Source organism: Benincasa hispida, chromosome 10, assembly GCF_027475165.1.
Source record: "Benincasa hispida cultivar pf3 chromosome 10, pf3_genome.v1.1, whole genome shotgun sequence".
NCBI lineage: Eukaryota > Viridiplantae > Streptophyta > Magnoliopsida > Cucurbitales > Cucurbitaceae > Benincasa > Benincasa hispida.
In genome coordinates this window covers 9,398,553-9,422,401 of record NC_143487.1, presented here as the reverse complement: position 1 = coordinate 9,422,401, position 23,849 = coordinate 9,398,553, and the positions used below count along the sequence as shown (strand labels likewise).

At 38.7% G+C, this 23,849-nt stretch overlaps 1 protein-coding gene and 1 long non-coding RNA gene across 2 annotated transcripts; one reads left to right on the top strand and one right to left on the bottom strand.

The window, feature by feature from the left end:
• Positions 1 to 1,853: 1,853 nt before the first annotated feature.
• LOC150033094 (uncharacterized) lies at positions 1,854 to 4,087 on the bottom strand. Its single transcript, XM_090306278.1, has 5 exons — positions 3,905 to 4,087; positions 3,624 to 3,823; positions 3,149 to 3,518; positions 2,935 to 3,086; positions 1,854 to 2,346 (listed from the first exon to the last, which is right to left on the bottom strand). Exons 1-5 carry the CDS (start codon positions 4,085 to 4,087, stop codon positions 1,854 to 1,856), a joined length of 1,398 nt encoding a protein of 465 aa, XP_090162404.1.
• Positions 4,088 to 18,435: 14,348 nt separating this feature from the next.
• On the top strand, positions 18,436 to 19,418 carry LOC150033093 (uncharacterized). Its single transcript, XR_016523825.1, has 2 exons — positions 18,436 to 18,827; positions 19,051 to 19,418. It is a non-coding gene; the product is annotated as an uncharacterized LOC150033093 (long non-coding RNA).
• The last annotated feature ends 4,431 nt before the right edge of the window (positions 19,419 to 23,849 follow it).

Sequence of the window (23,849 nt, the reverse complement as noted above, 5' to 3'; positions counted from 1 at the left end):
CACATTTACCCATACGTCAAACTTCAACACAGTTACATACATAGAGTGACATAAGAATTTTAATTCTGACTAGCAGACTTATCAAGATCTTAGGGCAATACCGGCAGTAAACCACTTACCTCGAAATTATGCCGAACAGTTAGCAACCAAACTCCAATAATCAATCAAATCCCTCTTTGACTCGAGTCAAACGCTCGAATTGCCCTAGAATAAACCAATTTAATGTTAAACCTTATAAACATAACCTATTCCCCCAAATTGCACCAAAAAACTCCAAACCACTCACTCGAAAGAATGTCGATGTAAACAGAACTACACTGAACTCCAAGGATGGAATCCAAAACAGTCCTATGCCAAGCTAAAACGTTTCAAAACTAAATTCCAAAATCCAACAAACACCAACATTCACCAAACCAACTGGGAAACGGGATTTAAAAACAAGACAACCAATAAAGCTTACCAAAAGGCGCCCAAGCGAACCTTGATGCTGCTGGACAGTACCGATAAAATGTCTTCAAATCCTGAATTGAGCAACAATGCTTCCTGAATTAACTTAAATCAGACCAAAAATTGGTAGCCATTCAAAACCCATTAACTTAAAAACCAAAAACTTAAATCTCACCAAAACCACGTTCTTGATAGAACTGGAATGGTCGGCGATTGGCGAACACAGAACAGAGACAGAAGAAAATGATCGAAGAAACTCGGTGCAGCTGGAAGCAACGGCGCGGCTAGAAAGGATAAACTTTGACCGACTAGAAAGATCGGAAACTTGCACGACTAGGGACCCACGATCGAGTGGTGGACGACGACGAGATGCACGGTGAAGGGAAAACGTGAGGCTGGAAGGAGAAGGAAGAAGAGAAAAAAAAAAAGAAAAAAATCATCTTTTTTTTTCTTTTTCACGCAACACGAGGCCCCCAAAACTCATTTATAACCCTGATTCCCTTCTCCTTTTTCCTAAATTAACAATTAACCTCCTTTTTTTCTTTCCTTTTTTTTTTAAAAAAAAAACAACATAAATATGCATAAATCCTTGGGGTGTCACACTAAGTGTGTGCTTTTAATTTACTGTGTTAGCTCATTAAGAGGGATGAACATCTTCAATTTGTTGTGTTGCCCCTTAGGTATGAACATCTTCAATCTGGAGTGTCATTCTTTAATGAGGATGATCAACATCAATCTTCTAGTGTCATACTTAGGTGGTTGTGGTACCCTTTCTGATGGACTGAACTTAAATTTCTTTAAGTTACCCACGTACCCTTGAAGAAAGGGATCAAGTCATGACGTAGTTAATTTTTTTTTTTTTTTTTGGACTGAACTTAAAGTTTCTTTCAAGCTACCTATGTACTCTTTAAAATGAATAGGGATCAAGTCATAACGTAGTTCACAAAGAGAATTTTTTTTAGGTCGTTCACCTATTAAGCTCATGTGGGCCAAGAGCAACAAGCAGTTTAGGCTCTTATGACAAGGAACTTCGTTTTTTGGGCCATTCACCTTTTAAGCTCATGCGGGCCAGGAGCAACAAGCAGTTTAGGCTCTTGCAATAAGGTACCTTTTTTTTTTAACATTCGTTAAACATAAAAATTCTTGAGAAACATGCCATTAATTGTACCAACTTTCAATCCATCTTGATCAACAATCTTGTATGCTTTATTTGTATAGACTTCTTTAAAGACGTAGGGCCCATCCCATTTAGGCGTGAATTTATTTCCCGTATGTCTTGTCGTAATAATAGGTCTTCTTACAGCAAGCACTAGATCACCAACTTGAAAAGATCGAGGATTTACGTGTTTATCGAAATCTTTAGACATTTGCGCTTAGTAACACTTCAGCGCTTGTTGAGTTTCGAATCATTTTTCATCCAGTGCTTCCAATTCTTGGAGACGTAGCTTGGCATTGTCTTCTGTAGTCAATACTTCTTGTACCACCATTCTTAGCGATGGAATTTCTCTTTCCAAGGGAAGGATGACCTCTACCCCATAAACGAGAGAGTGCGGAGTGAATTCTATACGGGTACGATGAGTGGTGCGATAAGCCCACAACGCTTCACCAATCTTTTCTTTCCAACCTCTTTTTGACTTAGAGACAATTTTCTTCAGCAGGTTACACAACGTCTTGTTGAATGCCTTTATCAACCCATTCGGAGCGATGTTATACATGGACGACTTGTACTGCTTTAATTTGAATTTCTCATACAATTTGCCCATCAAGCTATTGAAGAACTGTCTCCTACTATCTGTCACGATTCGATAGGGGATACCGTACCGATAGATGATGTCAGTGTGGATAAATTCCACTACATTCTCTTTCTTAGCCTCCCTTACAGTGATAGCCTCAACCCATCTTGAAAAGTAATCAGTGGCTGCGAGGATATAAGAATGCCTTGCTGATGACTTAGGTGTTATAGGGCTAACCAGATCAAGCCCTCATGCTTCAAAAGGCCACAAGGCTATAGTCGGATACAGAGGCTTGGATGACTAATAAATGAAATTCGCATGATATTGACAAGCTTCGCACTTCTTTGCATATACCATCGAATCCCGGCTCATCCCTGGCTAGTAGTAACCCATCCTTTTCAATTGGAACTGTAGCTTTGGTCCGGATTGATACACGCCGCATACGCCTGAATGCGCTTCTTCCAAAGCCTTTGTCGACTTCTCTTTTCCAAGGCAATCATAGAAAAAGTCCTTCAAGGGATCGGCGGTACAAAACCCCTTTGTAGTAAATGAAATGTGCAGCCTTCCTTCGAATCTTGGTTTTATGGTGAGGGTCGTCCGGAAGCTTTCCATGCTCAAGGTAATCTACAGTAGGTTGCCGCCAATTTTCCTCGTCAGTTAAGTAGACTGATATCACATTCATTTCTTCACATGTGGTCTCGACTGGAGGCACAACCCACCTTAGACAAAGAGATATGCTAAGGATACATCATACAAAACCGTCAAGGCAGTAGCCAAGTTTGCCAAAAGCGCCGCCTTCTTATTTTTCGTCCTCGAGACATGCTCCAATGTCATGCTTTCAAATTTTCCCATCAACTGTCGAGCATAAATGAAGTAAGGCTTCAAGTCGTCATGCTTCACATCGTACTGTCATAAGAGCTGATTGATTTTCAACTTCGAGTCATCGAAAATATTTATATGTAAGATACCCCAAACTCCAAATCCATTTGGAGGTCGATTATCAAAGCTTGGTATTTGGCGATGTTGTTCGAGTATAATTCCGCAAGCACGAAGCTATAAGGCAACATGTGCTTTTTTGGCGAAATGAGAACGATGTCTGCCCCTGCACCACTTCTTTGGACTGCACCATCGAAGAACATGACCCAAGGCCCCGTGATTTCTGTGAAGAGGACTTCATCATCAGGCAAGTCTTCACTTAACTTCCAATCTGATGGAACCGGGTGATCTGCCAAGAAGTTGGCCAATGCTTGCCCTTTAATCGCTTTTTGTGGCACATAAACAATGTCATGTTGCTGAAGCTTGACTGCCCACTTGACCAAATGCCCCGAGATGATTGGCCTAGATAGAACATACTTTATGGGGTCAGCTTTCGCAATTAAATGGACTTAGAAGGCTTGCATGTAGTGTCCCAACTTATCTATAGTGAAGAAGAATGCAAGGCACATTTTCTCAATAGAAGAATAGTTGATCTCAGCCCCGTTTAAGGTCCTGCTTAGGTAATAGAGAGCACACTCTTTCCATTCTCTCTTTCTTGTGCTAACAATGCCCCTAGCGATCTTTCTTGCACCGCGATGTACAATATCAATAGCTTGCCCACTACTGGGGCTCTTAAGACAGGAGGACTGATCAAGTACCTCTTTATGCTATCAAAAGCATTTTGATAGGCCTCATCCCATTCAAAATTTTTGCCCTTTCTCATCAGTCTTTGAAAGGGTTGACATCACCCTGCCGGGTTGGAAATAAACCTCCGGATGTAGGCTAGAAGTCTTAGCAGACTTCTTAACTTGTGTAGATTCCTTGGCCTTGGCATCTTCTGGATGACACCAATCTTGGATTGATCTATCTCTATCCTTCGATGTCTTACAACGAAGCCTAAAAACTTCCCTAAGATCACGCCAAATGCACATATTAGAAGGTTCATCTTTAACTGGTACTTTCGCAGACGATCAAACACAGTTCTCAGGTCTTTCAAATGGTCTTCTCATCGTTTGGTCTTGACTACAAGGTCATCCACATAGCATTTTACGTGTTTGTGTAACATATCGTCAAACTCCTTCTGCATGGCACATTGATAAGTGGCGTCGACATTCTTCAATCCAAAGGGCATTACCTTGTAGCAATATATCCCTTTTAAGGTTCAAAATGTCGTCATTTCCTCATCCGTAAGAGCCATTCGTATCTGGTTATCCCCAGATGATCCGTCCACAAAGGACAAGGTCTCGTGTCCTATTGTCACATCAACCATGATCTCTGTGATGGGCAGTGGAAAATTGTCTTTCAGGCATGCGTTGTTTAGGTCACAAAAGTCCACGCAAATACAAAGTTGTCCATTCTTTTTTCTAACCGGGACAATGTTGGTTATCCACATTGGGTATTTTACTTCACGGATGAGCCCTGCTTCAATCAACTTATTGACTTCAGCCTCAATCTGGTGGATAAGTTTCGTTCGAAAGCATCGTTGAGCTTGCTTAACGGGACGACACCCTTGTTTGATCGTGAGGTGGTGGACTGCTACCTTTGAATCTAGTCCCGACATCTCTCTGTATGACTAAGCGAAAACATCCCTATATTCAGTAAATAAACTCATGTATTCACCCCTTCCTCTTCTGAGAGGGATGTACTGATGAAAGTCGGACGCGGCTCCTCTACTTTGCCCAGATTCACTTCTTTGAGCTCGTCCACCGTGGATTGACCATCGTCCTCCAGACCTTGTGGAACGTCCTCCACTTCCTCCTCGGTCATACCTTCTTCAGATTCTTTGGTGATGGTGATATGGTGGTATGAAGTTTCGCCTTCCTCCTGCTCTAAATTTCCATCCTGAGAGTTGGTGATGACAACGTCAAACCTCTTTATCTTGAGCGAGCCCTCGCTAGTGTTTAAAGTAACGAAGGTCTTTCTCTTCATTCATGAGGGGATGGTACTACGTATTTCTCCCTCACTAATTTTCACCTAATGGTTTCTTGTCAAATGGCCTTTCAGCGTCTTTAAGGTCGAGGCGTCGCCAAATTGACGCCCATGATATCGACCCTCTCTTTCTTATAATCGTATTGGGGGCGCCACTGTAGGCTTTTCCATTCCACTTTGTCTCACTAGAGACATGTTCTTCGAGGCGATCTTCAACCCTCTTGGGAGTCAGGCGATCAAAAACAGAGGTGGTGCGGGGTTTTCTTTCACTTTCCTTTGGAACTGTGCCTAGTCTCTCAAAGGCTAAAGGTCGCACAACCACCGATGGCTGACAGATGATTTCCTTTTTTCCTTCATTCGGTAGAGCCAACCTTCGAAAGACTGAGTGTCGAGTACCTCCAGGAATCGCACGCGAACTTCCCCTTTCTACTTCCGTCATGCTCAATCTTTCAAAGACCAAAGTGCGTGCGGCAGACGGCCTAATACGGTCGAAGGTTGAGGCTCTTTTATCTTTGCCCTCCTATTTCATTGCATCATTGACTTCTTCTGCAATGATATGATTGTTGTTGGCCACTTTTTCCTTCGCCTTTCTGGTTATGCGAACTGGCTATGATGATTTATATCTGAGTTACGTCGTCGACGTAGGTATAACGTGTCCCTCTTGCAAAAGCTTTTTTTGGGTCAACAAGAGTCTGGGTTGCTCATAAATCTTCAAGCTCTTAAACTCAGTGTGAGTTGTGAAGTCATAACCCACCTTTGCCAACAACTTGTAAGCCTTGGGCTTGAATCCGTCTTTAGTTTACTTCTCGGGCAGATTTAACTTCATCACTTCCACCTCTGGCTTGTGGACTTCCTACTTCGTTATTGGCATGAGAGGTGTGATGAAACTCTCCTTTAGGATTTTTATATCACCGACCTACAAACTTTTTGAGCATTCCGTAAAAGGTGACTCACCCTACTTCTGTCTCGACAAAGGGACATAGCGTAGAATCGGAGGTCCTGTGGCCTCCCTCACCGCTGGTGTCTCTCCAACGCTGGTGGATGTCCCACTCCCTTTTGGACTGAAGGCCTATGCTTTGTTACTCGTTTCTTTCCTTATATCAACTGGTGACCTTGATCGAGATCTACCTACTTTCTTTTCTAGCGAGGTCTCTACGGGCATTGCTTCATCGGAATTCTCATTCTTCAAGTAAAACTTCACATCTGTGAAGTGAGATTCGACCTCTAAAAATGGATTAAGGTCTGCTTAAACCTTCTTAATCCCATCCTAGTAGAACTTGAACATTGATGCAGCATGGACGTAATCACACCATTCCTATGAATCCAAGGGTGCCCCAGTAAAAGCCTATAGGTGGTCTTTGAGTCTATAATGTGAAACAACACATCAGCCTTCAGGTCGCCGATGAGGAGCTCAAAGCGTATCATGCCTAACGACCCTGTGGTACTTATTGTAGTTGGGCTCATCTACCTTCCCTGCCTGCTCTGCCCATTTACACTCTCGTAACTGGATGAGCTGCTTTTCCAGCAGTTGCTCAAGCATATCCGCCACATTGGAGTTAGAGAATGGGTAGACTTTTTCCTGTCTCTCCTTCAAAGTTAGGCGACGTCGTTCGTCTCCCTCCTCTTTCTTTTTTTATCTTTTTTCTCTTTCCCTTTTGAGGAAAACTTCAGCAGGGTCGTATTGACAACCATTGATTCCTTCCTGACGCTTTTCACAATCTTCTTAGCGCTCTTTATCTCCTTCTTCTTTTCCTTCATCTTAGGGATCAGAAAATCCTTCGTCCCCCTATTGGCGATGCTCAGCTCCATGTCGTGGGTGTGAGTCGCTAATTCTTCAAAGGTAGGATATAGAGGAGTCCCCAGTGCATGCCTTGAATGCACATTTCCACAATAGATAATTCGGTGAGTCAGTCTTTGCAATCCAGACTCAGAGCCCTCCATCAGTTGATGTAGTCAATGATCGGCTCCCCTTTTTGTTGCTTAACATTTGTCAGCTCCATCATGCTGATGGTGCATCTAGTGCTGTAAAAGTGATTCAAGTATCTCCTTGTTGTCGATCACCTCAGGCTTTAAGTCTGTGTACCACTTTGTAGCATGCGAGAATGCGGGAACAAGAGGAGATCTTCTAGTCAAGTAGTTCATTAAAACCCTCAACCTTCCTTTTGAAGAATGCGGGAACAAAGAAGTGTGACTCTTTTTGGGTAGAGTTTGACCCTTTCTTCTTGCGGCGTGTCACAAGGATCAGCCTTCATTATCGTCATTATCAACACATTATCCTCCATTTTGAGGGTCTGTGGCTTGGATCTCTTACTGGAACCGTACGACCAAGGGATCGAAGGTCCTAAATGGACCAAACTTTCCCTTTCCTCATAACATACGACCGGTGTCGGTGCACTTGGAGTTACTGCCAACGAGGCATGATTTGTTTGAGCAACCTCGTCCAGGTCTAGCTCAATCTTCCTTTCCCGAGTCAACACGAAAAAAATCATAAAAAGTCAAAATGTTGACTTTTTGGTTAAAGTTTGACTTTGACCAAATGACTATTTTGCCCTTTGACTATAGTTAATGGGAAAAACCAAACTTTTGTTGGATAATTCCACTAACAAAATAGTGGGTTAGATGTTGGCTTATAGTGGAGACATTAAGCCCAATAAGTGAGTGAATTCTAGGTGTTGGGTTTTTGTGAAGATTTTTCATGCAATTGTTGCATACCTTTTTTCTATAAATTGGGCTCTTCAATTTAGTTAAAAGACTTTTGTCATTTTAGAAAAAGGTGTTCTAAATTTGGGCTGGAAAATCCTATGTTCTTTGAGTGAAATAAAACCCAAACTCAAATTCATCTTATTTTCCATCTCTTTTCTCTCTCTCGGTTCTCTTCATCCACTGGGTCCCACAACTTGGTTCTGAGTCCAAAGGATAGTAGGTCAATTCTAGTGGTGGTCCAAAAGAGTTTGGGTCGAGATTCAACGAGGAGAAGCGGTTTTCGGGGGCTTCAAAGGTAGTATCCTACACTTTTTAATCCACTGTTTTTTCTTCATGATGCATGTTTATTTCCTTTAATTTAAGAGCAATAAGAGTGTAATTAGATCCTAATTCCGCTGCATATGTCTCGAGTTCCATCATGTGGTATTAGAGCATTCTAGAATTACTCTCAATTGCTTTTGGTGGGTGTTTTTTCTCCTATCTATTCAAGTGTTGAATGAAATGGGGACTAAAGTGGATTTATTATGATTTTGGCATTTTTTCTCTTTAAAGTTCTTATGGAAATTTGTAATTGCTCACTTGTTTATGAGCATTAATGTGTGAAAAAGGGTCTGTAAATTTTTTAGAGTCATTAGAGTTGAAATTAGGCTATAATTTCTTGATTTCGGGAGAGAGAACAGCATCAAAATTGAAGAGGAAAAAACTTACAGACCCAAATTAGCTTCTAGACCCGAGAATGCCTCCCAGACCCGACTCACAGCCCGGATCCGACCTGCTCGTCCGCTTACGCGCGCCTGGCTTTTCACGCCTACCCCGCCCAGATCCGATCCGTTCGCCCACCTGCCCGAGACCCGAACCGCGACCTGTGCCTCTGTTGACCGCCCAGCGAGAGTTGACCAGCCGATCCGGACGGTCTGACCGGCCCATTTGACCTGGTTGAGTCGGTTTGACCGGTTCAGCTTGGTTTTTGGTGTTTTCGGGTCGGTTCGAGTGATTTCTGAGCGGTTCCTGAGGGTTCAAAGTGTTTGAAGCCGGTTCAGAGAAGCTGGTTGCTGAATTTTGTAATAAATTAGTTATTTGTTTGTTTTTAATGCCAAAAATCGGTCCACTTTAGTGTTGTTTACTTATTATGCATGTGATGTATAATGTTGTTTGATTATGTGTGCATATAGTATGCCATATAGTTTTAAAACCCCACCATAGGAAAAACATGTGACATACATTTGTTATATCTTATAAGTGTCATAAAATATATACTATGCATGCTTAGTTTTAATATAAGTGTTATATTAAAACATGTTTGATTGAAGGAAGCATGTTATAGATAAATGCTCTAGGGTTATAATTGTTATAATTTATTTTATAATTGTTATAAAATAACCTAGACCTCTAAAATCTATAACAAAGATAAGATGCATGCTCATTTAAGGTTAACCATCGAGCAATCCCAATTTTCATAGAAAATAGGTCGATTTCTTATAAAACCGAAGTTACAAGAAAACTCACCCGGCAAGATCTTGGCAAAAAGTAAGATAAGATGACTAAGGTTGGAGGTTTTTAAGTTGACGGTTCACGGAACACCTACTACTTAGAGATCGAGCCAGCGTCTGAGTTAGGTTAAACCGATTTTATGAGCATGCGTGAGCGGTGTGAGGTAATAAAATTTGTTTATCACCTAGATATCGTAGGTTAAAAATCCAGTATAAAAGATATACTCGGATGAATCACCTAGACTTAGGATATGTTTTAGTTAGCCGAAATGTATCGCTAAGTATTTTATACCCTAATTGTCTAGAACACTTCAGCTAGAGAGAAGTAATGTACTTTTAGCTCTAGCGTCCCTAAGAGTTTACACCGTGAGATTCATGCTTGGCTTTGGGCCGCCCTGGGAGCGGACTCCATTCGGAGAGTGTTTGCATGAGTTAATACCAAAGTGAATAGGGGAAGTTGTTCATAGTAAGTGGGAGAAGGAAGTGTGTCAACACATCCTACGGTCTCTTCCATTAGGTCGCACCGTGGGATTCCTATAATGCACCTGCATGTCTACCCTAGAGCGACCTTACCAATCAGAGGGTTATATTATAGGATTCGAAACTCCCGAACTCTAGAAATAGATAGGGTCTCTCAGGTCCGTTTTCATTCTTGTCTTTCCAACTTCGGGAGCATAATGATTCCGATCTTTGAGGTCTGAAAATGGAGGGTCACGCTTACGAGAATTACTAAGTGTTAGTAAATTCTTGACCAAAGTAGCGATAACTAAGTTACTATAGGAATAAAAGTTATTCTGGTGATAGTATCTAGTCAAAATAGTCTTGGTTCAATGGAGGAATAGTCGATCACTCCTCGGTGGAGGTTATTCTAAACCATTGAAATATCGTTGCAAAATATTGTAATGAAGGGTACATTATTAGTTTTTTTTTTTTTTTTTGCTAAACTTGATTGGATTTAACAGTTTTACTAAAAAGGATATGTTTTTCTTTTCAGCATCACTAGCTCTTTAGATCAACTCTTAGCTTCTGAGAAACTAAACGGCGATAATTACTCAACATGGAAAAACAATATGAATTCAACACTAGTAATAGATGACTTGAGATTTGTCTTAACTGAGGAATGTCCTCAGGCCCCTACCTCGAAAGAAGCACAAGGTAAATATGATTTACTAGTTGCTGAGACATGTTTAGTGGAGGATGATACCTCAACCTGGATATTAGATTCAGGAGCCACTACACATATTTGTTTTTCTTTTCAGGAAACTAGTTCCTAGAAAAAGATTGAAGAAGGCGAAATCACTCTCAAGGTTGGAATAGGAGAGGTTGTCTCGGCCGAAGCAGTGGGTGAAGTTGTTTTTCGACGATAGATATATCATACTTAAAGATGTTTTGTATGCACCTCTTATGAAGAGGAATTTAATATCCATCGCCTGTATTATGGAACAAATGTATAAAATATCTTTTGAAGTTAATGAAGCGTTCATTTTTAGAAAAGGTATTCAAATTTGTTATGCTATACTTGAAAATAACTTATATAAGTTAAGACCAACTAAAGCAAAATTTGTCTTAAATACTGAGATGTTTAGAACAGTCGAAACTCAGAATAAAAGACAAAAAGTTTCTACTAATGCCTATCTATGGCACTTAAGACTTGGTCACATAAATCTCAATAGGATTGAGAGATTGGTTAAGAATGGACTACTAAATCAGTTAGAAGACAATTCTTTACCTCCATGTGAGTCTTGTCTTGAGGGAAAAATGACTAAGAGATCTTTTACTGGAAAATGTCTCAGAGCCACAATACCTTTAGAGCTCGTACATTCGGACCTCTGTGGACCGATGAATGTCAAAGCTCGAGGTGGGTATGAATATTTCATCAGTTTTATTGATGATTATTCAAGGTATGGTCATATTTACCTAATGCATCACAAGTCTGATTCTTTTGAAAAGTTCAAAGAATATAAAACTGAGGTTGAGAACCAGTTAGGTAAAACAATTAAGACACTATGATCAGATCAAGATGGGGAGTATATGGACTTAAGATTCCAGGACTATATGATAGAACACGAAATCAAGTCACAACTCTCTGCACCTAATATGCCTCAGCAGAACGGTGTATCTGAAAGAAGAAACAGAACCTTGTTGGACATGGTTCTCTCAATGATGAGTTCTGCTAAGTTATCTGATTCCTTTTGGGGACATGCATTAGAGACTATCGTCTATATTTTGAATAACGTTCCCTCTAAAAGTGTTTCAGAAACGCCTTATAAGCTATGGAAAGGGCGTAAAGGCAGTTTACATCATTTTAGGATTTGGGGATGCCCGGCACACGTTTTGGTGCAAAATCCTAAAAAATTGGACCGTTGTTCAAAACTTTGCCTATTTGTAGGTTATCCAAAAGAAACAAAAGGTGGTCTATATTATGATCCTCAAGAGAATAAGGTATTTGTATCGAAAAATGCCACATTCTTAGAGGAAGACCATATAAGAAGTCATCAACCTCGCAGTAGACTAGTATTGAATGAAATTTCCAAAGACGCTATAGATAGAGCTAGTTCATCTACTAAAGTAGTAGATAAAACTAGTACATCTGGTCAGTCACATCCTTCTTAAGAGTTTAGAATGTCTCGACGTAGTGGGAGGGTTGTTCATCTGCCTGACCGTTACTTGGGTTTTACAGAAACACAAGTCGTCATACCTGACGACGGCATAGAGGATCCATAAACAGGCGAAAAAAGATGTGGATTGTGATCAGTGGGGTCGAAGCCATGGACCTCGAAATGGAGTCTATGTACTTTAATTATGTCTGGAAGCTTGTAGATCTACCAAATGCTGTAAAACCAATTGGTTGCAAGTGGATCTACAAGAGAAAACAAGACCAAGCCGGTAAAGTACAAACTTTTAAGGCTCGACTTGTGGCAAAGGGTTATACCCAGAGAAAGAGAGTGGACTATGAAGAAACTTTCTCTTCCGTTGCCATGCTTAAGTCGATTAGAATACTCTTATCCATTGTCACCTTTTATGACTATGAAATTTGGTAGATGGATGTCAAGACAGCCTTTCTAAACAGCGATCTTGAGGAGAGTATCTATATGGCTCAACCAGAGGGGTTTATTGCACAAAGTCAAGAACAAAAGGTTTGTAAGCTTCAAAAATCCATTTATGGGTTGAAACAAGCTTCTAGATCTTGGAATATAAGATTTGATATTGCGATCAAATCTTATGGCTTTGAACAGAATGTTGATGAGCCTTGTGTTTACAAGAAGATCGTCAATTCTACTATAGTGTTCTTAGTTTTATATGTTAACGATATTCTACTCATTGGGAATGAAGTAGGTTACCTAATTGACATCAAGAAATGGCTAGCAATGCAGTTCCAAATGAAAGATTTAGGAAATGCATAGTATGTTCTCAGGATTCAAATTATTCGAAACCGCAAGAATAGAACACTAGCTATGTCTCAAGAAACTTATATAGACAAAATGTTGTCTAGGTATAAGATGCAAAATTCCAAAAGAGGTATGTTACCTTATAGATATGGATTTTATTTGTCAAATGATCAATGTCCTAAGACACCTCAAGAGGTTGAGGATATGAGACGCATTCCCTATGCTTCCGTAGTAGGGAGCCTGATATATGCAATGTTATGTACTAGACCTGACATATGCTACGCAGGAGGGATAATCAGTAGGTATCAGTCCAATCCTGGATATGATCATTGGACTGCCGTTAAAAATATCCTCAAGTATCTTAGGAGAACGAGGAACTATATGCTCGTGTATGGTACTAAGGATTTGATCCTTACTGGATACACTGACTCTGATTTTCAAACTAATAAAGATGCTAGAAAGTCTACATCTGGATCAGTGTTCACTCTTAATGGAGGAGCAGTAGTGTGGAGAAGTGTAAAGCAAAACTGTATTGCGGACTCCACAATGGAAGCTGAATACGTAACTGCTTGTGAAGCAGCAAAGGAAGCAGTATGGTTGAGGAAATTCTTGATAGATTTGGAAGTAGTTCCAAATATGCATCTACCTATCACCCTATATTGTGATAATAGTGGTACAGTTGCAAACTCAAAAGAACCAAGAAGCCACAAGCGCGACAAGCATATCGAGTGCAAATACCATCTGATCCGGGAGATTGTACATCGTGGAGATGTTGTAGTGACCCATATATCTTCTGAGCAAAACATTACTGATCTTTTTACAAAGGCCCTCACGGCTAAAGTATTTGAAGGTCACCTACAGAGTCTAGGTCTACGAAGTTTGTAAACTAGGACAAGTGGGAGAATTTTTGGGTATATGGCTTAGTTTATTGTATTCATATGTTTATTGTACTCATATGTTTCTCACTTAAATTCAACATTGTGATACTCCACTAGGAGTTTTAGTCCAAGTGGGAGTTTGTTGGATTTTATGTCCTAAAACTCGTAGTTTATAAATTAATAAATATATTTTGTTTTGTTTTTCGATAAAGTTGTTATTGAAATTATAATCTTGAATTCAATAAACTAAGGTTCCGAGGCTATTTAATGTAATTTGAACTTTATGTAGTGACATAAATGTGGATCAAGTTCAAATATATAGCCAAAATGGTCTATAGTATATGAATAAGGTTGAGCGCCTTATTCTGGGGACACTATGGATGCGGCCCACTTTGTAGATAGTACAAACGATGTGATCCTGAATTGTTCATATAGAGATATGTGAGTGGGGGTATCCTATGTAAAGAGTTTACATAAGACTGAACCATGAAATAGTCACTTTTTACGTTCTAAATGTCGTTTTATGTATAAAACTGACTATTTCGTTAATTGATGACCTAGGTAACTTAATCTTAATCCTGAGCTAACTATGAACTCCTGTTCACTCAGAATTATCCTTAGATCTGCATAGGTGAGGGCAGCTCAATATCGCTGGCCCAATAAGCCTCCCATTTCAGGGGTAAGATCGGGTGGATAGCTGGAAACATAGGTGCAAGACGGAATTCACTCCTACCCGTTATAGGAACAGTAGATAGGTTGTTCCCTTTAGTACTGAATCCGGGTCTTGAACAAGGGGCCCCACCCTCTCCTTGGCCCTAGAGGGATTCGGTTTATAGGTTGGACCTTAAACCAATTATTCATTAGATGATCAGTGTAACTTAAGGAACAAGATGTAGTCTTGGGGGTAAAACGGCTTTTATGACCCAACCGAGATTACGAACAACCTGTGAAGGATTAACTTACTCATCATGGTTATATCAAATGGACACAAATATATCTATAGTGAGGGGAGTGCAACTACGGGACTTTAGTGGAATGACCCGTTAGTTAACGAATGTTGATTAGCTCCGTCTAAAGAGTTTAACTAGCTAATCTTGGATCGTTGGAGCCCATGATCTATAAGGTCCATTAAGTTCCCCTACTAGCTCATATGGAATAAACTTAGAATAGTACGATAGAATAATTTGAATTGTTCGAATTAGGTAGAGAGAGAGAAACCGACAAGTATATGTGATATAGTGGTCGGGTTTTTTTTAGCTTAGAGATACAACTTTAATATTTAAATGTGATTTAAATATCAAGAATATGAATACGTTCATATTCGGAAGCTTGAAAATGATGGAAATAGTCAAAGTTGTAAAAAGTCAAAGAGTTGACTTTTGACTTTGAAAAGTCAAAACTTTGACCGACCTTATATCTAAATGTGATTTGAATTTCAAGAAAATGAATGTGGATTCATGCTCGGGAGGTCAAAATTAGTCAACACGGAAAAAATCATTAAAAGTCAAAATATTGACTTTTTGGTCAAAGTTTAACTTTGACCAAATGACTATTTTGCCTTTTTAGTGGGAAAAACCAAACTTTTTGTTGGATAATTCCACTAACAAAATAGTTGGCTAGATGTTGGCTTATAGTGGAGACATTAAGCCCACTAAGTGAGTAGATTCTAGGTGTTGGGTTTTTGTGAAGATTTTTCATGTAATTGTTGCATGTCTTTTTTCTATAATTTGGGCTCTTCAATTTAGTTAAAAGACTTTTGCCATTTTAAAAAAAGGGTGTTCTAAATTTGGGCTGGAAAATCCTATGTTCTTTGAGTGAAATAAAACCCAAACTCAAATTCATCTTATTTCCCATCTCTTTTCTCTCTCTCGGTTCTCTTCATCCACTAGGTCCCACAACTCGGTTCTGAGTCCAGAGGATAGTAGGTCAATTCTAGTGGTGGTTCGAAAGATTTCGGGTCGAGATTCAATGAGGAGAAGCAGTTTTCGGGGCTTCAAAGGCAGTATCCTACACTTTTTAATCCACTGTTTTTTCCTTCATGATGCATGCTTATTTCCTTTAATTTAAGAGCAATTAGAGTGTAATTAGATCCTAATTCCGCTGCATATGTCTCGAGTTCCATCAGATGGTGCATCTAATGCTGTAAAAGTGATTCAAGAATTCCCTTTCAAGTATCTCCTAGCTGTCGATCACCTCAGGCTTTAAGTCTGTGTACCAGTCAAAAGCGTTTCTTTTTAGGGTTCTGACGAACTACTTGACTAGCAGATCTCCTCTTGTTCCCGCATTCTCGCATGCTACGAAGTGGGTGATGTGTTGTTTTGGGTTGTCCTTTCCATGAAACTAATGGAACTTTGGGGGTTGATACCCCACAGGCATTCTCAAGCTGTAGATCCTCTAGGTGTATGGCTTGAAATACATGAAGGAAGTCTGCGTCGGGCCTCCATACTGAGCCCTTACGGAGATCATGATCATGTTTTGCTGTTGTTGGACTGACAGAGAGGCCACTGAAGTTGACTGTTGTAACTGGTTTTCTTACAACACGGTCTTCCCTTTGTCAGTTGCTTGGACCATAGGTGTTTGGCTTGATTCAGCAGCCTCTCAAGATTGCATCTGTTCTCTCAGGGCAGCGATCTGATGGTCTCGCTCCTCGACGACTTTCATCAGAAAGTTGATCTTTCCTTCCATTTCTGCCATGGCCGCTTTAGCCGTTACATCTACCATCATAACAGAAATCACATTTGGCTGCAAATCCCTTTTTGGCTTGCTGGAGGCGGAAGTAGAGTTGTCAAACAAAGGGTTTTCCTTGTTGAAAACCCCGCCTTGTGGGGACTCCGTCATTTGCCTCAGGATGTTATGCGCGATGAGGGAGCTTTGCTCTTGCTCTTGCTCTTGCGTAACTTCCCTTGAGCGACTACGAGTGACAGGTCCCGTGTAAGAGCTGTTTGTGGAGAAAGCTCTAGATACATTCTTCTTTGGTACCATTTGTCTTGTTTAGATGCTAAGAGGGAGATGAGAGGTAGATATATCCCACTGGGCGTGCCAATTTGTTCGCACGAGGTTTCTTGAGAAACGTATTTCGTGGAGTTGAACTTGAGTTGGTGTTGGTGTTGGTGTTGATGTTGATTTGATGCGATGTGGTTCGATCTCTAGTACTTGATCCTCTGATTCTTTCTCCGTGGAATGGATGTTCTTAACTTGAAGAAGAAAAGCACTGAACGTTCTTGAAGTAAAAGTCTTGGAAGAGTTTTTGTGTCTTTAAGGGTCTTCTGTCTTCTAGGAGTGCAACTTCAGGAGTTTTGGGAGTGTTCTGTTTGTTGATGAATTATCTCTAGACCCTCTGGATGTAGAATTGCTAACCTCTGCAAATGAGGAGAGTTTATCTATTTATAGGGTTCTCATGTGAGTTTCATAGGCTTGGGCTTAGTTGACCCATGGGTCTAGGTCTTGGGCCCAATTAAAGGATCAAATTCAACCTATTTTTAGGTTTAGAGACTTTAACCCAAATAATAATAATATTAAATTGAACCAAGTTAATTTTATCCAATTTAACGGTCATGATGAAACCACGTGGCATCATCAAAATTTGTCTTCAACTTCAACTTGGGCACATGTCAACTCCTAATTGGTCCCAAATTTAATATTTTGCAATTTCATCATTAATTTAGTAAACGACGTGCAATTTGTGGTTGGTCCAAAATTTCTCCTTCAACAGTAATAATCTTTTGAGTCCCAAACATCTTATTTTCAGACATCTATAACTTTAAACCAAACGGTCCCTTGTGTTTTCCCACATAATATAAGTGGGCAAAATTATAAGCTTTTAAAATTGGGTATAAATATTTCTTAAAACCCTGTCTACCTGTAGGGAAAGAATCCTGAAATAAAAGTGCACAAATTAGCACTTAAATCAACTTTAAAAAAGAACAAAAAAACAAAAAGAATAATAAAATTTCCTAAAAAGATATTATTTCAATTTAAATTGGGTAGTATCTACCAATAATATCATTCATTAATGTTCAGAATCGAATGTTTCGAGGGTCATGGTTTAAAATTTCCATTCAAGATTTCCAAAGGCTCGATCGAGGAAAAGTTCGGTTTTCCCTAATTTCGATGATATTTCGAGATTTCGGAAAATTTCAAGAAAACTTCGAGAAATTTCGAAATCTCGAGTATATTTCTTCCTCCATTTTGATAAAATTCTGAGATTTCGATAAATTTTGACATTTTGAATTTTTTTTTTTTTTTTATAATTAACTATGTTAGTGTGGTTCAAATTTTTTCAATTTTATGGTTTTGATTATACACAATTTTATAGTTTCACACACCAATAATATTTTCGATAAAGGATTGAGTCTTTTATATGCTACACATTTTTTTAAAATTTCTAACTTTTGTTCATTTTTAGTTTTATTTTCGATCTAAAACTTTCATTTACAAAGAAGTTGAATTTGAAAAAAACCACAAAAAAAAAACCTATATTTATTTTAAACCTCACTCAAACTTTTTATTTAAATTTTCATATCATTTAACCTCAAAATTGAATTTATGTAATTTCTTCTTTTATTACCATTCAAAACTTTCACAATTTTCATATCATTTCACCTTAAAAATATTCCTAAACTTTATATTATTTTGTAATTATTTTTCCATTTATTTTTTAAATTTCTATTCTCGGATCAACATTTACACAAACATTATCATAGACATCTAAATGTTGTTTTACTTTATAGAAATTGGGATTAAAATAGTCGATTATAATCTAACTAAATCAGAACGAAAGTATCATCAACTGATTTTTATAATTTTTCTTAAAATTTCTATATATTTCATGAATATTTCCATAAAATTGAGATTAAAAGTTAAATGTTTTTTCTATTAATGCTCGAATCATTCTACATATAAAAACTATAAAATTGAGAACAAATAGGGATGAGGGACATATAAAAGTACCAAACCAGCCTCGTAGAACTCCATGAAATCTGCATAAAAGGACGAAAAAATGGCGAAAAGTAAGGGTACTTTTGTAATAGCGAATATATAGAGATATATATATATTTGAATACGGAATACAAGGTGGATGGAACATATAAATAGCCAAAATAGCGTTAGGGTTGCGCATTACGGAATCATCTTCCGCCCCCAATTGCCATTTACATCACTACTCTCTTTCTTCTCCTTCTTCCCCTCACTTCTCTCCAGGCAGAAGCTTCGGTTCCTGCACTCGATGTTGCATTGTTCTCACTGCCTCATTCATCGCGAACCCGATCGCTTCGATGACTTCATGTCAGAATCCGCTCCGATTATCTTCGCTTTTCTGTTCATTGCTTCTCGTTTTTCGTCTGATTTCTTCTTCGGATTGCTAATCTGACATCCTTTTTCTTTTATTTCTAAATCGCGTCATTGACGTAAAGAGCCTGTAGCGATTCGGATACTAATTGCTTGTTCGTATTTGATTTATGCTTATTATCGATCCGTTGTTTCTAATAGTTTTGGCATCGATTTGCAGATGTTGTTCGGGCTGCGGCAAGGTGCTTGGCCAGTTCTTTGGAGGAAAATACATTGATCATGGCAAACCTATACTCGGAACCGCCACCAAATTGAAGAAGAGGAAGAAGGAGAAGAAGCAGCAACTCGAGAAGATTGGAATGGATACCGCGGATCAACTCGCCACATAATTTCTTCTTCCACGGAAGTTTTGACTAATACTGGACTTTAAAGTTAAAACTCAACCATTATTTTAATTATTACCTTTTTCTTTTTTATCAAATCATTTTGAAAGAAACCGTTTTCTGAGATATTAATCATCTCTGGCGTTTTTGGATTCCAGTTTGCTGCACATTTTGCTCACAATCAATAACGACTTTCTCCTAGAAATTGGAATTTTTTCTTCATAAGAATGCATATTTGCTATCACTGATTAAGGACTGATCAGTATAAGAATCCCTCCCACGGAAGCAAAAGCAGAGACTGGAATTTTTTTTTTCCTTTTAAATGATACTAATTTCAAAACAAACATGTACTCATTCATAGGAGCGGATCGATAACATTTAATTGCAAAATGCGAATTTTAATTTTGGTTTGTTTTTTATTCATTAAAAAAATTCAAAAAGGAAAATTTTCATTAAGTTCAAATTAAAAGGTCTTGACATGCGACATCGATGTAATATGGGATTGTGAGGTGTATTTTCAATTATGAAATATCGTTTCTTTTCTATTGGACACATAATTTGTAAGAACGTGATTTTTTTTTTTTAATTAATTGATGAAAGATTATGATTATATTATACACAGAATTTAATCTTATGCCCACCCAAATTTAAAAGCTCTGAAACTGGGAACGGTAGACACAAATCAAGGATTAAAGTTATAATTCAACTTGAAACGTTATTTGAAACGTTATTTTTTTCATTCTAATTCAAAAAAGAAAGGTTAATTAACTTTTTAGGTTTATATATTTAATTTCCACTTTCAGGGGCACTTGTAATTTTTTTAAAATTCATGCGGTAAAGTTGAGAGTGAAATTTCAATATTGTGTCAAATAGGTCATTAGTTTATTTTTCAAACATGGCTTCATTAAAGAGAGAGAACCAATAAACTAAGTATTCGTTAAGACAACCAACTTAGAATTTCAGCTCCTTGATCTATCTAGACAAAAAAATGCTAATTAATAAAGGAAATAACACCCACTCGACTTGCAAGATCCAATGCAACTTCGACCACAAATCAAATTCAACAATCTAAGGTTGAGATGACTTTCCACTTGCAAAAAGCCTACAAAGAGGATGGGATCGCCCTTCCTCACTCGCTTGACACTCGAATCTCACCTAAGCAAGTAATTGGTTTTATTTTAAAATTCAGGTAAGAGTAAATTGAAAGTTTATTCGACATTTAAATGCCTAAATGGTGGCCACACAGAGGAATGATGATGATGTTCACAATCACTGAGCTAAGGGCTAAGCTCTTGAAATCGCCGCAGAATTTGCACAGCCATGGAGTTGGCCGTCCATTCCCCTCTTTCCTTCTCCAATTATTCATCTCCACCTTCCAATTCCTGAATCTCATGCCTACATAGAAGTAGACCCTCCATTTTTCCGCCATTGTTACTGTCCCGTCTCAGCCTCAGCTTCTAGTTCTAGCCAAAGGGACGATCTCTTCTTCAACCTCTACAAGCTTCGCGCTGGCTTCTGGTACCCATTGGTTAGCCAAACCGCTTTCTTAACCTTTATTCCGTTGTATCATTTTATTATTAATTTCTTACTTGAAGATTTGTAATTGATTTCCTAACAGGCGATGGGGAGTGGAAGCATATAGGTTCGAAAGTAGAAATTGTGTCAGTCAGTAATTCCCTGTTCGAATAATCCCTTGCGAGTCTCTATTTAGTGGAGCACCTCTGGTCTGAACTCTTTTTGGGGTTAATGCAGAATCAGGTCACTGTTGGTCGCCTTCTTGATAAAGCCGACATTGTAATTCTGGTTGCTACAAGTCATTTTACTTTATAATTTTCACCTAATCTAAATCTAGGGTTCTGGTTCTGGTTGTGGCACTAACTTCATTGAGTTTTCTGAAATGGAAGCAATTTCTGCTCTACATGCTCGCATCAAAAACCAAGAACATAGGCGCTTGGTCATAGATCTAGACAGCACCAATGGGACTTTCATCAATGACAAGAGACTTAACCTTGGGGTTTTTGCTGTTGTATCATCTGGCACGTGCATTACTTTTGGTACTTTGGTCCCTATTGGTTTGGGCTCGGACTTGAATCTAAACCCAACTCAACCTCAAAGTCCCATATTGGCTAGATGAGGGATGATCATAAGGACAATTATCTCCAATGATATGAACTTGATATTGTCCATTTTGAACATAGGCCCCCATGGCTTTGCTTTTAGTTTCACTTAAAAGATCCCAATCTCATACTATTGGAGATAGTTGTTCTTATTTATATACTCATTATCATCCATGTATCTAGCCAATGTGAGACTTTGTGGTTGAGTTTGGTTTAGATTGAAGTTTGAGCAAAAAACTCAAGTAGAGCATTCCCTTATACTGAGTATAATATTGTCCACCTTGGGTACTAACTTTCATGGCTTTGCTTTTGGTTTCACTCAAAAAGATCTCAAGCTCATACCATTGGGAGGTTCGTTGTCTCCAACAACCTGTTAAATTCTTAAAACTCGAATGATCACTATCTTTATAAGATTATGTACCATCTTAGAAAATAAAATAACTTGGCTTGTGTGGTATATTCTTGATGGCTTGAACTCATGAATTGGTTGTGGGGGCTGAACGCTGAGTGAGTTATTGTATCTACCTGCAATAATATATGGAGCTTCTGCATTTTGTTTTACACTTTTCACAGTAAAGACATACATTTCTTTTTTACTCGTCTGCATTGATTCATTATGATGTCTCTTTTGTTGACAGGGGAATCCATCTGGCCATGTTTCAAGTCTCAAAGCTGAAAACTGTTGTGAAGGAAATCAAACACGAGGATTTCCATGAGCAACGGAAGGATCGTTCCAAATTTCATTCGAGTTGAACATAAACAATTACAGTACAGGAACGGAAACTAATAGGTCATGCATAATACGAAATTACAGCATGCTAACAAGAGTATCAAGGGATATAATATGCATACCTTTGAAGAAATATTATTCAAGAATCCCTTGATCAATCTACAAGGGTCCACAGCAACACGCATGCAACGAACAGACTGCTACCAACAGCACGAACACAACGAATAGCCCCCACGAAACCAGTCGAGTCTTACTCGATCCACGAAGTGAGTGAGGACGCCACTACAATGGTTACCTTGGTATTCTCGGTGTGAGAATCCAGGAGTTGTGGGCTCTGTATGATCTTGGTTTGAGGAAGAGACTGGAGGACAATAATCGTGTAGGCGATCGAGCAAGTGGGAGATAACACAGTCTATCGTATAAACGGTATGCCCGATCATGTAGTAAATGGCAACCTATCATATAGATTTAGCCACGCGATCATTTAGCTACGATCAGCTGAAAGACTATCCTATAGTCAAAGCTCCATGATCGTTTAGTCTCTACACAACTATCGCTTAGTGAAACACTTTCACATGATAGCTTAATCCGTGAGTTCTTTCCGAATGAAGTAACCCTCCAAAATCATTTTCCTTTTTATCTCACAGTTACCATAAAACCACCAATAACCTCTCATTCAATCGGTTATTAGAGAAAAAGAAATTAATTATCATATAATTAATATTATAAATAAATATGATAACCAACTTACCATATTATATTTATAACCTATAGTTTTAATATTTCATCTCATGAAACATACAAACCATAGTTCTTTTTCTATTTTATGGTACTTAATGTAAATCATATTTACATTAATCCTCCACTTGATGTATCTCATACATCACACTAATTATATCATATATAATTGAATTTCCTCATATTAATTTGAACACTTCAAACTAACTCCAAGAACTGATTCTCAACTTGAATCCATTGAGCTACCAAGTGGACCTTATGGACATGTAGCTTGAAGCTACAACGGTATTTGAATAACTGACTAAACTCTTTAATCACGGGATCCACCATTCGTTAACTGTCGGACACTCCACTAAAGACTGAGAACTGCATTCTCCTCACTACAAATATATTTTTGTGTCCATATCAACCAATCAACAGTGTGATAACCCTTCACATATCGCTCATAAGTACAGTTGGACCAATTTATCGTTTTGCCCTTGTAGTTACATCTAACTCCTTAAGTACCACTGATTCCTCTAATGAACAATAAGTCATAGTCCTACCATGACTGGGTCCTCTCTTCCAAAGAGAGGATGTTGCCACTATGTTCAAGACCCAAAATCAGCCCTTAAGAGAGAAATCTATCTACTTACCCCTGCTTCGAGGAATGAGTGAATTCCGTCTTGTGTAACTGAGTTTCCAGCTCTCCAATCAGAAAAATTCTCAAAAAGGTGGGCTTGTTGAGTTGGCAATCTGATCACTCTCACCCATACTAATCAAATGACCGCTCTCATAGGCAAGAGTTTCCAAAACACTTAAGATTAAGGTCATGTCACCTATGGTCGTTATAGTGAGATGTAAGTCTCAAGTATCAACGACGTTATATAAAGAGACTGAATCATCTCGTGGTCCGGTCTTATACAAACTCTTTGTATAGGACACCCCCACTCGCATGTCTCCACATGAATGGTCAAGGACCATCTGTAGTAGTTCACAACACTTGTAAACCTCTACAAAGCGGGTTGTATCTGTAGTGTCACAAGGATAAGGTATCACTCCTTAATTCGTA

What these genes read in the sequence shown, in the direction of transcription:
- LOC150033094 (XM_090306278.1), bottom strand. Translation starts at nt 4,087, where the DNA reads ATGTGCATTTGGCGTGATCTTAGGGAAGTTTTTAGGCTTCGTTGTAAG. An exon ending in TTTATTTCCAACCCGGCAGG is followed by an intron (nt 3,824 to 3,904) that starts GTGATGTCAACC and finishes TGCTTTTGATAG; the next exon opens with CATAAAGAGGTACTTGATCA. An exon ending in TATTCTTCTATTGAGAAAAT is followed by an intron (nt 3,519 to 3,623) that starts GTGCCTTGCATT and finishes TGTTCTATCTAG; the next exon opens with GCCAATCATCTCGGGGCATT.